Source organism: Vicugna pacos, chromosome 2 (assembly GCF_048564905.1).
Source record: "Vicugna pacos chromosome 2, VicPac4, whole genome shotgun sequence".
In the NCBI taxonomy this organism is placed as follows: Eukaryota; Metazoa; Chordata; class Mammalia; order Artiodactyla; family Camelidae; genus Vicugna; species Vicugna pacos.
The window spans coordinates 69,754,664-69,772,404 of NC_132988.1; the positions used below are offsets into that span (position 1 = coordinate 69,754,664).

Here is a 17,741-nt window from a genome sequence, read left to right on the forward strand (position 1 = left end):
ATTGTTGACCCATTGTTTTTTTAGTAGCATATTGTTTAGTCTCCATGTTGTCATTTTTTTCTCATTTTTCTTTCTGTGGTTGATTTCTAGTTTCATTCCATTGTGGTCAGAAAAGATGCTTGAAATAAGTTCTATCCTCTTATATTTGTTGAACTTTCTTTTGTGTCTGGGTATGTAGTCTACCTTAGAGAATGTTCCATGTGCACTTGAAAAATGTATATTCTATTTTGGGGGGATGTAATGTCCTGAAAACATCAACTAAGTCTAACTGTTCTATTTTGTCTTTTAGTATCTCCATTGCCTTATAGATTTTCCATCTGGAAGATCTGTCCAATGATGTTAATGGGGTATTAAAGTCTCCTACTATTATTGTGTTCCCATTAACCTCTCCCTGTATCTCTGTTAGTATTTGTTTTACATATTTAGGTGCTCCTATATCGGGTGTATATATGTTAACAAGTGTGATATTCTATTTTTGTGTTGTTCCTTTGATCATTATATAGTGTCTTTCTTTATCTTTCTTTATGGCCTTTGTTTTAAAGACTATTTTGTCTTATATGAGTATTACTACCCCTGTTTTCTTGTCATTCCATTTGCATGAAATATCTTTTTCTATCCTCTAACTTCAATCTATATGTGTCCTTCACCTTAAAGTGGATCTCTTGTAGGCAGCATATTGTTGGTTCTTGTTTTAACATCAAAATGTGCCACACTATATCTTTTGATTGGGGCATTTAGCCCATTGGCATTTACAGTAATTATTGATAAATGTGTTTTCATTGCCATTTAAAATTTTGTTTTCCAGCTGATTTTGTATTTCTTCTTTGTTCCTTTCTTTTTCTTTTTGTTTACTTTTGTGATTTGATAATTTTCTTTTGTATTAGCTTGATTTCTTTTCTTTTTGGTTTTTGTGACTCTGTTGTAAGTCAGTAGATTTTCCTTGATTCTGTAGCTTTTTCCTTTATAAAACATGATCCATCAGACTGGATCACTTTTTCTTCAACTCTGTCTGGTTCTCTTCCTCACAGAATTTTTTTTTATCTCTGCCCACATGATATCCCAGAGATGCTTTTTCTAACTTCCTATTCAAAATAGTCCCTCCTCCTCTCTCCTTGACAATATTCCTTTACTCTTATCTATTTTTCTTCTTGGTAGTTATCACTACCAAAGATAACATATTTATTTCTTCTCTTGACTATTATTTGTCTCCTATTCCAAGTACCAAGAGAGTAGAGTTTCTATTGTGTTCATTGGGACATTCCCTATGTCTAAGATAAGACTTGCCTATAGTAGGCAATAGATCAACATTTATAGAAGGAGATATGATCCAAAGCTCAGAAGACTTTCTTAGGAAGTCAGCAATGTTACAAAACTGTAAAACTTAAATTTCTCAATATAACATACAATGATATAAAATCCCAATAAAGGCTTAATATATATCACATATCTCTTATTTGAAACAGAAAAAGCTTGCTGAGAATCTAAGAATGGGAATTAGTCGCACTATTCTAAAATATATTCATATTTGTTTATTTGTTCTACACATTTATGAGTATTTTTTGTTTACTTGTTTTTGTTCGTTGTTTTTTAATAAAGGATACATCTCAGGAACAGCCAAATGGAAGAAATGCACAGGGCAAGGTCTGGGGGAAGGGGGATAGAGCATGCTCCTTCCAGGTTTCCACCTTCCCAGCACCATGTGTTCATCAACACAGAAGCTCCACCCTGTCTTCTTTTAATAATTACCATCACCGTATTATCATTATCTGAGACTGTTTTACAAACTTCAAATGATTTTAAAAATTTACCTCAATTTTATTAACATTTAAAGCCTCTGTTTCCTCTAGGGAAAAAAGAAGGTAATAATAGTTCCCATCTTGTCATATACTTGAAAAAAATATATCACATCCAGTAAATTCTAATTTACTTCTTAAACACTGCTTTCATTATATCATTAAGCTGATTAAAGATCTCATTTGTCATTTATATCCTCTTATTTCATGTCCAAAGTTTCTTCCTCTCAAGATTGTTCATAATCCATCTCTATCTTATATATACTCATTTGTTCATTTATCCATTCTTTCATTAAACAGATGTTTAACACTTAATAATATAAGAACCTTTTTCAAGATAAGAAAGCATGAAATAAATACGGCATCTCTTTAAAAAGGAGTTCAGTTTAAATTAAAGAGACAACCATGAAGCAAATCACTTGGACGTAAATGTACTCCCTTAATTCAGGAACTGTGTAGTAAATATCACCTGGGTTTTGGTACGGAAACCATGTCTGACTACCAGGTAAACGAAAAGAGGAGTGTATTTGCTAACTAGTTAATTAAGGTAAAGGTGCCAAACGAGATTAAAGGAAATCTCGCTTTTTTCTCTACCACAGGGACATGTTTCTGTTCAAAACCAATGCAAGGAAATAGACTTTTTGCTGTTGATTTTCTTCTACAGTTTCTGTCTGAACCTATGTGACATGTCAAGAAAGCCTCTCTGTTTGTGAAGGGCTCAACTTTTGTGAGCCATGATTTTGGATAACCACAGAAAGTCATAAATCTCGGCTAGCATAGGAGTTAATAATTATTCAAACATCATCAAGGAAAAAACCCAATTTTCTTGGCTTCAGATTTCCATGAGACAGTTTCATTAAAATATCATTATTGGTTTTCTTCGTGCCTCCAACTCTTATTTAATTGATAAATTTGAGATAAGGCATGCTCATCTCAGTGTTCTGGATCTAACAGTCTACCGTAGGGCAATGGGGTTGGGTGCAGGGAGGAGAGGAAGAGATTCAGTCTTCTGTCTGCCGTGTTTACAGCTCTCTACCTGTCCTGCAAAGGAAAACTGAAATTATCTGGTCAGAGAGGGATGGGGTTGTGAGTACGACTGTCTAATTTAGAACTTGGTTTCTAAACCTTAGCGCTGTTGACATCTTAGACTGGATCAGTCATATTTATTTTTGTGTAGGGCTGCCCTTGTGTTGTAGGCTGTTCAGTAGTATCCCTGGCATCTCCCACTAGTGCCAGTAGCATCCGCTCCCAGTTATGACAACCAAAATGTCTCCAAACATTGCCAAATGTCCCCAGATGGTGGGGCTGGCACAAACTGCCCTCAGCTGAGAATCACTAATTTAGAATAAGAAAGGCTTTGTGGTTATAAACTTAAGTCATGTGCAATGTAGCTCTCATCAATAATAAAACTATTTATTCTTCATCTGTCTGTTCACCATATCTATCTTTCCATTGGTCCTGAATTTGGGAAGGGAAGAGGGGAGTGTTATTACTACTTCTTCAACATCTCTACCTATGTTAATTATTTCAGATGCAATGAACTTACTAAGTTTTTAAAATTATTTTCTCTTTTCTAGTTCCTTTCTCTGATACTCTGTTAACTTTGGAATAATTTTGAGTATTTGGGACAGAGACTCAGCCTATTATTTAAACTTTTTAATGGTCTTAAAAACAACAGTCTTTTCTGATGGTTATAAAACCAAAAATGCAGTGCTTCGTTTATTCTTTGATACCTAAACTTACTGTCTGGTGAATATACTATATCCATTTCTACTTTCTTGTCAATAGATTCTACCTAGAAAATCTTTACAATTTCATGTGCCCTTTAAAAAAACCAAAAGAAAATAAATTTTAAAAAATAGAAAAATAAATCCCTAAAGACCCAGGTTAACACCCAGCATCCTGATGAATTACAGAACTAGCAAACATCTTGTTCAATCCCTCCATTTTATAAATACGGAAGCTAAATCCCAGGAAGCACATGATTTTGTTAAGGTCACTGAGCCAACCAGTAACAGAGCTGAACTAAAGCCTCTGCCTCCCAAGTCCCAACTTAACACTCTCAACACTTCACAGCTCAGGTGACTGCTGCTCCCCTCTGAAGTCTTACAGAATTTATAACCTAGCACCTACCAATATGTCTTAATAATAGCATGCCTTTTATTGCCCAACTTTTGCATTTTTTTACCTCTTTTTTTGTTCTTGACTAAATTGTAAGTACTGCGAGGACACGAACCATATCAAGTCCCTGCTGTGTTACTCCAAGAGCCTTCTGTAGTTCTGAGCACCAGTTAGGTACCGGATAAGTCTGAAATGATGGACTGACTCCTTAGTAGTAGGAGAAAGCAGCCCAGAGGGACAACGAATGAGGCAAGTGCAAATAACATCTCTACGGGGATTTGTTTTCTGGGTGAGAATTGGTCCTCATAACAGGAATTAGTGCCAATGAACAAACAAAAATATGTCTGAGTTTCTATACTCATTTTTCATTTCACTGAAACATGGTATATGAAAAATTTTATATGCTGGCATCTCAATGAACAAAATATATATTTAACATATTAGCTTAAATATTAGAATAAATAAAACCATGATTAATAAAATTAATAATTTTTCTTCTCCAGTATAATTGTTGAAAATTTAATCTTAAGTATAGAAAAAAAGAAGGTAAGATACCCAAAGAAATTCCGTTAAAAAGCTGAAGTCTGAAAGAGAGAGAATAGGCTTAGGTAATATACTTGCTAGATCAATATAATATGTATTTTGTAATTCTAGGAGATAAAATATGTAAAATAGAATGCAGTACTATCTCAATTACCTTTTAGAAGTAGATGATTTATTATTTCTCCTCAATTGCTCTCTGCCAGTTCACAAGAGAAAAAAGAACACCAGTTGGAGGATATTGACTAAATTTCTTCTGGATAAGATTAAGGCTCATAGAGAAGAAATAAAGAACAAATTTAAAGAGTCCTTTATAACTGCACTGCAGCACTGGGCCAGGAGTTGGCTGTGCTTTGCACATATATTACCGTTAATTGTATAATGTTGAAAAATATCACTGTATTCAAAAGCTTAGCAACAAGTATCCACACAGTTATCAGGCCTCAATAATTCCTTGTCATCCTGGGATGCAAAATGATGCTGGAAAGAACTATCTCATTCTTCATCGTCCACATCCAGTCAGATGGACAAAGTCTTGAGAGTTTTGATTATCCCCCAAACCAAATGAAAATTGTAATTCACGTCATAGCTCCATCTCAGTATAAATTTTTAAATTTAGAATTTCCCTTTGATAACAAGGGAAAACTAGTTGATCACTCAAAAGAAAATTTGACTTCGCGCTTCCTTTATTTTTGCACGCTTGCTTGTTAAATATGTAGATCACACTATGAACTGCATGCAGTCATGTACACATTTTGGATGTGGGGCACAGTCATGGAAGCCCTCACTGAGGCTTCCAAGAGCTCTGAGCAAAACAGGAGATACGAATTAAAAGATCGAAAAGCCTCGAAAAGGAGTCACTACTCACAATGTTCATCAGGGTGAGGAGGTAGTTTTGGACGTGATCTTTGCCATGGAAACGGACCACAGAGTCATCCACTCCCAGCAGCACCTCAATGTTGTAATCGTTTTCTCCTGCGTGTCTGCGGCGCCTCATGGTTTCGTTCAGCTGCTGGTCAACGCTGCCGTAAACAGTACCTAGATCATCAAGGCCTTCCAGATCCGATTCTATTGAGAAACAAAAGGAACCCAGGCATTTCAGTTTCCCCAATGGGCCTTCTAATAACTTCTTACAGAAACAGATCTTTTGGGGGGGCCTAAATTATCGTCCATAGTCACTGAGATGCTGTTTCTCAGTTTATTCCTTAAATAATGTGCACATACATGTGATTAGATAGACCGCCTGTAAATTCAACACAGGGCAGCAACATTGAGAGTAAAATAACATTACTGCACAGAGAGCAGTGCCACCACGCCAGACTGTTCCATGAGGATAAAACTAGTTTAGTCTTCCTCCAGCTGCATCCTCCGTGCAGAACAAAGAAAGTGGGGGTAAAGACCATGTGCAGGCTAACACATGGAGCCTATAAGTTTAAAAATCACAGGTTGGTAAGTTTACAGTGGTTAATTTAAGTTACTTTAATCATGGAGTGTAGAATTTGTATCACATAAATTTAAGTTGCTTCTTTTTCCAATAGCCTTAACTTAAAAATCAGAGTAGAGCATGGCAACACAATAGCATTCAGTAATATGATTATCGGTCACCATATATTACTTTATTTCTTATGAATCTGATCTTCTTGTGAATGCTGCTGTGGGGACACTGTAGGTCTTGTACATTTGCACTGGCCATTGTCTGGAGAGCAGGTCATTTCGATAGCTATATATCTGAATTCGTGAGATACCAAAGTAAGAAATCAGTCTGAAAATCACATGTATCTGCAGAAAAGTAGAAGTATAAACTATTTTATGCCATGGAAGGAATTTAATTTTTTTAACTTTCCAAAGAGATAAACATACACATATTTACACAGAGAGAGAAACAGATATCCACATATATACATATCTTTATATCCTCTATCTACGTAGAGAAAGAGTGAGAGGCAGTCTTGGGTTCTAATTTTCTAGATTATCTGCCTTCAGGTTACCATCGTTTTAGTGAAGAAAATGTTTTGGTGAATTGAAGAGTGAAATGTATCATTTGGATACTAAAATAAAAGACACTGTTCAAAGCTGCGGGTATAGAACTGAAAGAATACTCATTTCCATTTCAAATTATATAAAACCTGGAAAATATTTTTGCAAACTGCCTTGATGTCTAAAACAACCACATATCTAAAAACAAGTCTGCCAGGACCAATTCTGACTCATGCTTTATATGGAGACTTATTTAACGTTGTGCTGGGGCCTGTAAGCCATTTGACTCAGTGTCTGACATTAATGAATGGGCATTTTCCTCTCCACCTTTGTGGTTTTAGTCGAGTTGAGGGGGAAAAGTGGTGTCTCTGGGCCAAGAAGATTGATGACTAAGCCTGAGCTACACAGGATCAGGAGTAGTGGAAGTACAGATCTCACTCACACCCTTGCCACTTTTAAAAATATATGGAAACACCAGCACCCTCCCCTTCAAACATGGGCACAAGCTCTGAATGTGACTACTCAGGCTTGAAAGCTATACTGTAATTCACTTTGACGGAAGCCCAAACGCTAGATCATTAACCGAGACTTTTCTCCTCATCAGGGAATCACATTGGCTCCACAACATGTCAATAACCTTCCCCACTATCCACATCAAACAGAAGGCTTTCCTCAAAAGTTGTTTTTAAGAGCTGTAAACCCACATCAAGGGCAAGCGACTACACCTGCAAACAACTTTACTATTCATCCTCAAGTCTCTTCACACACTTGAGAATGTGAAAGGTCGTGATAGCTAGCGTGCAAATAGGAAATTCATACACAAGCTCCCAGTTCTAAAAATGGCTCTTTTGGGCAGAACTGTCAGCGACAGTGTCCAATGGAAACATACTAGCAATGTCATCATGTCATTAAGTCTGATGCATGAATGAAGAAGGCTGAATACGTATTTTAGGACAGTTCATTTTGCTGTAAGACACCTTTGGTTTGGCCTTCGCATCCCTCCTGAAATAGGTGGTTTTCTGGTAAGAGAAGAGAATCTCTTTTTCCATTGCATGAGGAACCTGAGAAGGAAGAAGGAAGCTTTTTTCTTTCAATCACTGCTTTTATTCAATCAAGAAGACTTCTGTCCCTGTTTCCTCCTGTGCTGTACAAGGTTCTTGCCTATGATTTATCAAGTGGGCAATGTCAAGCATTTCAAAGAAACACAGTGGAATAACTCCTGGCACATTTTATTTATACACAGCCCTATTAACTACAAATAGTTCTGAGGCTATGAAGTATCTTCATTCATAACTTTTCCCAGTGTGCCTACTTTACAACGTAATGATCACGAGCTTTGTAACTAGACATGCCTGGCTTCAAATCCTGGCAGTGTCACATCCTGGCAGTGTGATTTTACTTAAGATGCCTATCTCCCTGAGCCTCAGTTTTCTCTTCTGTAAATTGGGGTAAGAATACCTACTTTGCAGAGTTGCTGTGATGATATGAATAATGTCAGTAAAAACACTGTATTCAGCTCTTAGATATAAGCACTCAACAAACAGCATTTACTGCTGCTGTGATGATGATGATGGTAATTTCCCATTAAGATAAGCTTTCTATACCTTTTAAAGCTTCCTGCATTTTACCTTATGTATCACGAATCAAATGGTTATAGTTCTTTTAATACAGAGGTGAGAAAAAATCTGGAATTAGTAAAGGAAAATCTGAATTGTTGACAACTTCAGAAAGCCTGAGGGTGATGATAGCTCATACAAAGCACAAAGTAGATAAAGCAGATCTTGAGCTCTCCGTTTTTCCCTTCCCACCCTCTTCTTCCCCTAGTAACCATAAGTTTGTTTTCCATGTCTGTGAGTTTCTGTCCATTTTGTAAATAAGTCCATTTGTGTCTTTTTTTTAGATTCCATATATAAGTGATATCATATGGTATTTTTCTTTCTCTTTCCTGATGTACACCAGAAGCTGACACATTGTAAACAGACTATACTCCAATAAAAAGACACAGACACACACAAAAGTAGATAAAGCAGAGAAGAATCTAGGATGTTTGCTTTTAGTTAAAATTATGATTAAATCCAATGAGACAAACTTGCTTAGTAAATTAAAAACCTAATATCAAATTGGAAAGAGTTAGCTTATAGATGTCCCTGATCTTCCCTCAGTGCATATTCACCGAGTGCCCACACGTGGTAGACCCTGAGAAGGTTAAGAACTCTTTAGGGGTTAACTCTGTGAACCACACAGTTGTGCCAGATTTATATTCGGATTGAAGCTGAATTTGTATCATGTAGTCACAGACAACTGCATAAGCTTAAATCACTTCTGCAATCTCTACTTTAAGCAGATCTAGTCAGGGTATTAGAATATACCTTTTACTAATACTGTACACCTTTATAAAGCTTCAAAGTTTAAACACAAACACACACTTTGACGAAATTTTAGATACCCCTGTGCCTGATTCTACCATTATCTCTGCGCCCCCATAAGTACAGGAATAGGAAAAACTGAAGTTGATTATCATGCAAATCATGTCCAAAGACACCCTATCAGATCTATTTTCTGCTTAAATGGCTGAAGAATCACAGAGAAAGCAATAGGTAAGTTCAAGGAATGAAAGCAGTGACATTTTGTGTTGGGCGTTGCAAACTCTGATGACACTCTGTTGGCACTGATAAAATTTAAATAAAGTTATATTGTTATAGTTCCAAAAAAGATACAGTAGCAGCATCTCCATACATATGGGGGCATCATTCTACCAAGATATAAAATGTTTCTGTGAAAAAGCAGCTGAATCATTCACTAACTGGGAAATTCCATAATGGTACTTCAAAGAACTCTATTCAGGCCAATTTATGATGTCAATTCTGAAGTTTCATTAAGTAACTGTTGCTTTTTTTAAAAAAAGACATTACCATTGAATGAATATTAGTTTCCGTGATTCCTTTTTGCTGAAAGGAAAAATTCTAAAATACTAATTCTAATTCTAAAATTCTAATTCTAAAATACACGTTTGCTTTTGTTTTCACTGACTACTTTAAGGGGTAAGCATATGGCATTTTTTAAAATGGAAAATGTCTTACATTCCAAGTCAAAAAAAAAAAGTTTTCATGCTTTGAGTTTGTGATCATTAGCAAACAAACAAAATAGAACAGCCACCTCAATGTTCATGTACATAGAAAATCCTGACTTTTAATAATAATCTCCTACATGCCAGTTAGAATGTTTATAGCTGCAAATAAATAAAGCTTTATTTAAAGTGTTTTAAGCAATCACAAAACATACTAGTTCATGTTATGAGAGGTCTAGAGTTAAGGTGATTCCTGGGTTAATCAGTTCATTAATAGATCATCAAGTACATAGTTCTTTCATTTTTTCATATCCTGCCATTCTTGGTATACAGGCTTTATCTTGAGATTAGCTTCTTTGATTATTTCAGAATGGCTGCACCAATGTCAGCATCACAGCCAGATATGACAAATTGTGTTTTCATGCATGTCTTTCTTAAAAGTAGGCGAAAAGCTTTCTTGGAAGCCCTCTGGTACATTTAACTGCATGTTTCAGTGGCCAGAATTGAATCACAAGGCCATGTAAAAATCATTCAAAGAACAGAACTCCCATATATTCTATTCTAACCAAAAATTAACCTGTGACTGAGGACGGCCTCCTCTGGAGCACATGGTTAGGAAAAGTGTGCGTTCTTGAGTAGTACTGAGATCCTATTTAAAATGATAAAGGGGGCCTTGAAATAAAAGAGGAGGGGGAAATGGAAGTTACAGAGTCAACTCACATTGTTGAATCCTCCTTTCAAAGTCCTCCTCTTCCCACATTCCCTAGTAACAGTCTCCCACTGGTCTCTTTTATTCTATTTAGTTTGCATTCGTGCATTTTATGTTTTATTTCTCTTATTGTAGTCTCCTTGCCTACAGATCCCTTCCACATTCTTTTGGCTTGGTAATGTCTTTTGAAAGGCACAGTACTTCATTCCTATAGTAGTGGGCTCTTGTCACTGTTGCATGCTCAGCCCCATTCCAACCGTTTCTTGAATAAGTCACTGAAATGTTTGGGTGTGGGAAGGGTTGTCAGACAAAATGCAGTATTCTCTGTTAAATTCAAATATCAGATAAATAACAATTTTTTTTTAGTGTAAGTCTGTCTCAAATATTATCATGGGACACACCTAGCACTAAAAACTTATTCCATGTTTAGCTGAAATCCAAATTTAAATGAGAATCTTGTATATTTATTTGTGGAATCTGGCAACTCTAAGTGTGGGGGAGCTCTCTTTCTCCAGGCAGTTCATGTAGTTACACGGATCTGCACCCTCCCAGTCTCACTTCCCCACTCCACCCTCTACATTCAGTTCCAGCCATGGGCATTGATCCTGGCATGGCCAAGTAGGATATTCCATTTCCATGACTCTCCAGTCATTGGACGGGCAGATGGCCTAAATCATGCCAATGAAACTTTTACCTAGGACTGTTTTATTTGGAGCTACTAGGAAAGAGATTCTCTCTACAAGCTTGAAACTGGCAGAATTTAACACTGAAGGTGCTTGGGTGAATAGGGGAGAGTTGTTGGTCTAGGTTTAATGTAAGAAGGGGAAAGTGAAGATTACTAATGGAGAGAATAGTTATGTTCCAATGATGACTTGGAGACTCTGAATTTAACCATCCCTGAAACTTCATTTCTTTTTTCCCCCATGGGGCTCCTTCCTATGCATCCTTTGCTCTGGGTACAAGAATATCAAGACAGTCCCAAAGCTAGAGGTGAACTTCATACCCAGCAGAAGGAAAGGGACCACTGTATCTGCAAAAACAAGGACAATTTTGCAACAATTTTTACCTGGTATGAGATCTCTATGGAAACTAGTTCTGCCCCTTGAACTCCTGAACTTTTACTATAAACCCCCTGCCTTCTCCCCCAGCAGGCTCACAGTCTTAGAGGCATTAGCCCACTGTGACCTCCTTTCCCCGGCAATGAAATAAAAGTTGCCTTTTCTACTTCATCCAAAACTCTGTCTTCAAGTATCAGTTTGGTAAGCGGGCTATGGAGGCCATGTTTTGGCAACAAATACTAGAGGGGGACCTCTTCAGATATCAGAGTTTTACCTCTGTGTAGCTCTCCCTTCTCCCAGACTCAGTCCTGTGAATGCTGGCCACCTTCATCTCCCTGACTCAGCTCTGGCCTCTCAACTCTGTCAGGTTCAGCCTGGGTTCCCCTTCCCTGAGACTGGATTAGAAACCCTTAAGGCAGTGAACTGGGGAAGTGCTGAGGCTCACTTCACTTGCTTCTCATCTCTTAGGGATCATGGTCTTTCTCTGCCGATATCCAATGTCTTTAAAGTACTGTTTCATATATCCTGCCTATTTCTGGCTGTTTGAAGTAGGAGGGTTAATCCAGTTTCTATTATTCCATCTCGGCCGAGAGAAGAAGTTCACTTAATTTGGTTTTGCTAATATCATAAGGTGGTTTAGAAACTTGGATTTATAGGTATTTTACTCTATATAACATGACTCAGAATTTTCTATAGGCTTTCAGCCTTTCCTAAGTGATTTTCTATACGCATTTACTTGGATTTATAGAAATTAAGTAGTAGTGAAATGTTCAGTGTAAAAACCCTGACAACACTCTTTTAGAACAAAAATCATACTTTTATGAGATATTAAATCTCCTTGAATGTGTCCTTGTAACACATAGTATCTTCTGAAGGGAGAGAAACTTAAGGCTGAGCAGTATTCAGTAAATATCAAAAAAATTCTATTCACCTTTCTCATAAAACAATGTGAATTTCTTTGTTCATTAAAAGCTGGCTGAGCCAAGAGGCACTCACTGTAAATGTGTTTGCAGAAAGAAACTGTCTTCCAAGAGTAGCCCCTAAAAAGCTGCTTGTTACTTAACACAAACATGGAGCGAGTTCAAAAAATTAAAACCTTAGCAAACATAGGTATCCCCTTACAGTCCAAAGAACATGATGTTTGAAATATTTGCTGAAAATGTTTTGCACTGAATTTTTTAGAGAATTACAAACTAGGTTTTCATAAATCACATTTAGATGATAGAAAATTGGGGGTGGACTTCAGGAAGTCATGTTTCAGAAGTGAAGGCAAAAAATAAATTCTAGAAATGGGTTCATTGTGGGTCATCCCTTCAAATCAGCAGCAAGGGCCACAACAAGCAGGATGAAACTACCCACTCAGAAAAGGAATTGTCTTGTGAAAAGTGACAGAAAGGGAAACAAGGATGATTCATTGATGCACTCGGTCTGATTGTATCTAAATTCATCTTTCTAGATTTGAAAGATCTTTTTGCAGTTTGAGTGCAAGAAATCTAAACATTTATGTGTTCCACTCAAATTGAGGGATGACATATTTGATAGATTAACACAGATGGAGTGAAACCATTAACCACTCACTGTCATCAAAGTCAGTAAGTGCTGATACTGTCTTCAAATATCAGATGGGAAATCCAGACTGCAGGCAGCAAGGCTGTTTTTAAATGAGTGTGCCTTGATTTCATCTCAACTCATTCAGTCGTTTTGAAGGTCTAACAGACGGGTAATATAAGAAGAATCCTCATAAATACAAATGTTAGAATTATTGGAAAAGGCTCATTACCTCCTTTCCTCCTGGCCCCCCATTCCTTCCTTTCCTCTTTTTTTCCTTCTATTCCTTGTTCCCCTCATTCTCTTGTTACTTGATTTCTTTCCTCTCTTCCTTAACTCCTTCCATCCATCTATTTCCACACATTTCTTGAGTACTTTTCCAGTATAGAATCTGATCTAGCCTCTAGGAATAAAGGGCAAAGAAGCCCAGTTCCTGTCATGGAGGAAGTTACAGCTTAATAGGAGAGAAAGAAATATAAACACATACTGTCATGCAAGGCATGGATGTAACTGAAGAAGAAGCAACTTTACCTGGAAGAACCTGAGAACATTTCAACAGAGGAGGTGACGGCTACACTGGATGTTGAAAGATGCACAGAAGTTAGACATATGGAGAAACAGGGAGGGCCACTTCCAGGCAAGGACACAGCGTGTGCAGATGACCTGAACAGCGCTGAAATACTGGGGGAACAGAACTTTAAAGTGGAGGGAGCAAAAATCAGGTGAAGATTGTGTTGGCAGATGTGGTCACTAAGGGAAGGTGAAGCGAGACCAGGAAGAACACTTCCTACACAGGCTCAGGGCTGGTTTTCTTGGCGCAGTTCTGCACCATGCCTGTTATCCTGACATCAACACTAGTAATGTTTTCTCTCCACTCTCGGATGTGGCCCAGTTTGAACAAATCAAGCGGTCACCCTACTTAGAAGCCTTTCGGTACCAGAAAGGGATTTCTAGAAGCAGGGCTGAATTACATAATTCGCTTTTGTGCACCTGTGTTCAGGGCGAACAGGCCTTCCAAGTTCTTGCGGCAGTGATGTGCTTTCCCAGGTGTGGCAGCAGGGGAGTGAATACAGTGATTTGGCAGTCCACATCCATTTCAACCTCCTTGCGTTGTGTACTCCTACAGAAGAGGGAATGGCGAGCCCCAGTGTGCCTGCAGCCAGCCTCCCAGGTGAGCATTTGGTTCAGCCAACTGGATGCACTCACGTGAGATGTGAACTCAGAAGTGGCAAACGTGGCTGGGGAGGCACTGGGGGTTTTCCATCATAACATTCGAGGTCCAGTTGTCAGCTGTGTGGATGCTGAGAGGAAAGTACAGCAGCAGAGTGCCAGTTTGTTATGCTCAGAGAGCATTTTCTGTGGCAAGTGATGGAGTCAGCAGGTCCGGGGGCAGCTCGCTCACTCGTCCCCTCCCTGACCTGTGCAGCAACAGCAGCTGCCTGGGTGGACCAATCAGCCGCCTCATTCTGGGAACTGGTCCTGGAGCCCAAGTCTCGTGGCCACTCCTCCAGTCCTTCCAGCAATTTAATGTGCACTTAATTCTTTATATTAAATCCTTTCATGCTTAAAATAGCGAGTGTGGCTTCAATTTCCTGGAACTGAACCTTGACACATATATGGTAAGCTATTTAACAAAGCTGGGCCTGCAATCCACAGCCATGTCATAAGAGGGCTGGGCTATTATGTGACCAGCAGGGGCCCTTCTACCTCGAGAATTTTTCTCCTGTGATTCTACTCTTTTATGGAGTTTGCCTAATGCTTCTATTTTTCTCTCCTGTGTCCCTCAGGAACTGTTTCCAATCTGGCATGTAGCTTTCATTTCCATAGAACTGTTTCACTCATATCATGATTAATAAATTTTTAGTATTTGGAAAATGCACCAAAAGCCATAGGGTGTGTACAAGACAGGGGTGAGAGAGGACACGGGCATTTAACAAACATCTACTGAGCACTTATTATGTGCCAGGTGCTCTTAGGTAATATTTATAAACCCCTTGACCTAGTGCAAGCATTTGTTTAGACAAAACATTCCTGGAAGTACATTTTATCTTTGTGTGGTTTGCAAATGAAAAATAACATTCACTCCCCAACCTCTAGTTGCCCGTCCTGACCCCTTTCCATTCACCACACGGGCTACAGTCACTATAGCTGCTTCCTCACAGAAGCTGACCTGAGCCAAATCAGGACTTCTTTTTCTTGATCTTTCACCACGTCTCCGTTTCTAGTCCATTTTGCTTTCTTCAGCTGAATGAATCATCACACGTACTCTTCCCTGATGCAGTCCTCTGACCTGACACAGTTTCCTCTCTACTTCTAGTTTTCCATGTCCCTTTAGGTGGTTCTTGGCTGGATCCTGTGCTCATCCCCAGTTGCCGGAGAATCACCCAGGGCCCTTTGCTTCTTACACATGATCCCTTGGACAAATCATTCAGTGATAGAATTTTTATACATTTTTAATCCTTAAGCTACATATCCTGAATTACAGGACATTCCTACATCACTGTTCCAATGTCTTCTCATTATTATTCTCAAAGCATTAACTTGTCTCCATATAATATATCCTTCAACAATCTTCTTGAACTTCCTTTTCAGGCAATCAGAACCCTGAAGTCATTTTCACTTCGCTTGTCTCATCAGGCCATTGTTAATTTCTGATAATTCTTGCTACCCCAAATTCTTAGATTTGCCATTCTATCCGTGCTTTCTGCATCCAGGCTCTCTATACTGGACTGTATATTCTCTTTTCTTGTTTTCTGTCTATACCCATCCTATGTTTGGCCACTGAAACTATCTTCTTTAAATGTTACTCCAAAAAGTACAAATTTCCTTTCCTTATTAAATCTAAACTTTTTGTCATTGGCCAAACTTTTCACTGCCTAAATCACATATCTGTTTTTGTAGTGCAGTTTTATTTTTTCTCTAGAAGAGTTAACTTAATTATTTGTCATTACATAGTCTACTCATTATTGCCACTTTTCTTATTTCATCAGCCTAGAATGTTGTCCATCTGAATAAAAGAATATTTCAAAAGATCCTTAAAGGAATTGATCAAAGTCTTCCCTGTTTAAGGATCATCTCATCTGACTCTAATCAATACGTTTAGCAGTCCCAGAGGACTATTCCACTAACATTTGCAAAGACAAAACTCCAAAAAAGAAAAAAAAGCATTCAAAGGAAAATTCACATGCTATGTTTACCCTCTTGTTTGATGGTCATTAGAATAAGTTCTTGGTAAAAAACAAAGAATGATCACAGAGAATAAAACTCACCACAGCACATAACTCCATATAACAACAAGGCTGAACGCTAGGTATGTACTACATATTATTCATTCTAACACTGTTGTGGTCACATAAGCATATGATGTGTCAGAGTTAGGTGCACCTTTATCCTATTTGCTCTGGAACTCTTCGTTATATTGTCTCCATGGTAATGGAAACAGAGGGACATAAATAATTTTTTTTTGAATGCAGAATACTTTTGTGAGTAAAAAATATCTGAGGATGATTGTATCCATTTTTTAAAATGGGAAATGTGCTAAAAAGTAGTCTACTGAGCCTGAAACACATTAAGAGATCAATAAATGTCAAACAACAAAAAAAATGAGTCAACATATTGGCACGTAAATGGCTTGCATTTAAAGAAAATGGGGATTTAAATGAATTATGATGTATCAGTGTGCAAAAAGAGGGAGAATGGAAAAGGAAAACATAATAGCTAACTGTTAGTGAAGTTTCTAATAGTATTAGAAGTGGTAATATCAAAGAAAAACTAGAAACAAGTTATACATCTGAGAGTAAAAGTATAATTAAATAAATTATATCTCATCCTAATATACACAAAGAAACACACCATAACATTATATGAAATTATATTACAGTTCATGTATATGTATATACACACATATATAAAATACAATCATTTCTCCATATTTGCAGATTTTATATTTGTGAATTTGCTTAGTCACTAAAGTTTATTTGTAATCCCCAAGTCAGTATTTACAGTGCTTTCTCAGTCATTTGCAGACATGCAGAGTGTCAAAAAAACAAACTCAATAAAGCAAGAAAGTAAAATTTAAAAAAGAATTATAATTTATAAGGGAGAAATAAACATGTTATTATTTCCAGATGACACAATTGTTTGTATAGAAATCCAAAAGAATCTATAGGATTAACAAGTGAATTAAGCAAGTCACTGAATACAAAAACCTATATAGAAAAATCACTTGAATTTTTTTTTGATGAACAAATCCTCAGCTTCATTTATTTAAGAAAAATGGATATTAAAATTAGTGTCAGACCATTTTCTATATTTTAGTATAAAAAAAGTAAATTTTTTAACTTGTTATGTTAACAAAGATGTAGAGAGTAAGTACTCTTATTCATTAATAGCAAATAAAAAAATGAACTTTATCAAGAAACAAGGAAAAGAATCCTTTTTAAAAGATATTAAAGATCAAATTCTCAGGAGAAAAAAACTAACAAAGATGTGCTAGACCTCTACAGCGAATCTATAAACATTAATACTTAGAGACACTGAGCCAGAGTTGGGGAAAATATTTACAAAACATATCTGACAAAGCAGTCATACCCAGGATACATAAGTACACCTGCAAAACAATAAGAACAAGACAGATATCCAATTTTTAGAGGTGTCCTTAAACATACACTTTGCAAAAATAACAGTCTATATACTATAGGTACATATAAGTGTTCTCAACATTGTTAGACATTAGGAAAGACAAATTAAAGCCAGATGAAACATACTTACTACCATGGCTAAAATGGAAAATAAAACTTGATACTACCAACCACTGGACAGGATCTGGATCAGCTGGAGCTCTCCTCCATTGCGGCTGGGAATGTGCAGTGGTGCACTACTTTGTAAACCACCTAGCATTATCTACTACAGCTTAGTATACGCACACT

At 37.3% G+C, this 17,741-nt stretch overlaps 1 protein-coding gene across 15 annotated transcripts in view; it reads right to left on the minus strand.

The window, feature by feature from the left end:
- The window catches only part of ADAMTS3 (ADAM metallopeptidase with thrombospondin type 1 motif 3), a 486,980-nt gene that overhangs the window by 63,542 nt on the left and 405,697 nt on the right, over positions 1–17,741 (minus strand). For all 15 annotated transcript variants that reach the window (XM_072941169.1, XM_072941192.1, XM_072941176.1 and 12 more), the window contains one exon: positions 5,323–5,522. In XM_072941169.1, the coding sequence (XP_072797270.1) occupies positions 5,323–5,522 (200 nt within the window). The remainder of the gene's footprint in view (positions 1–5,322; positions 5,523–17,741) is intronic.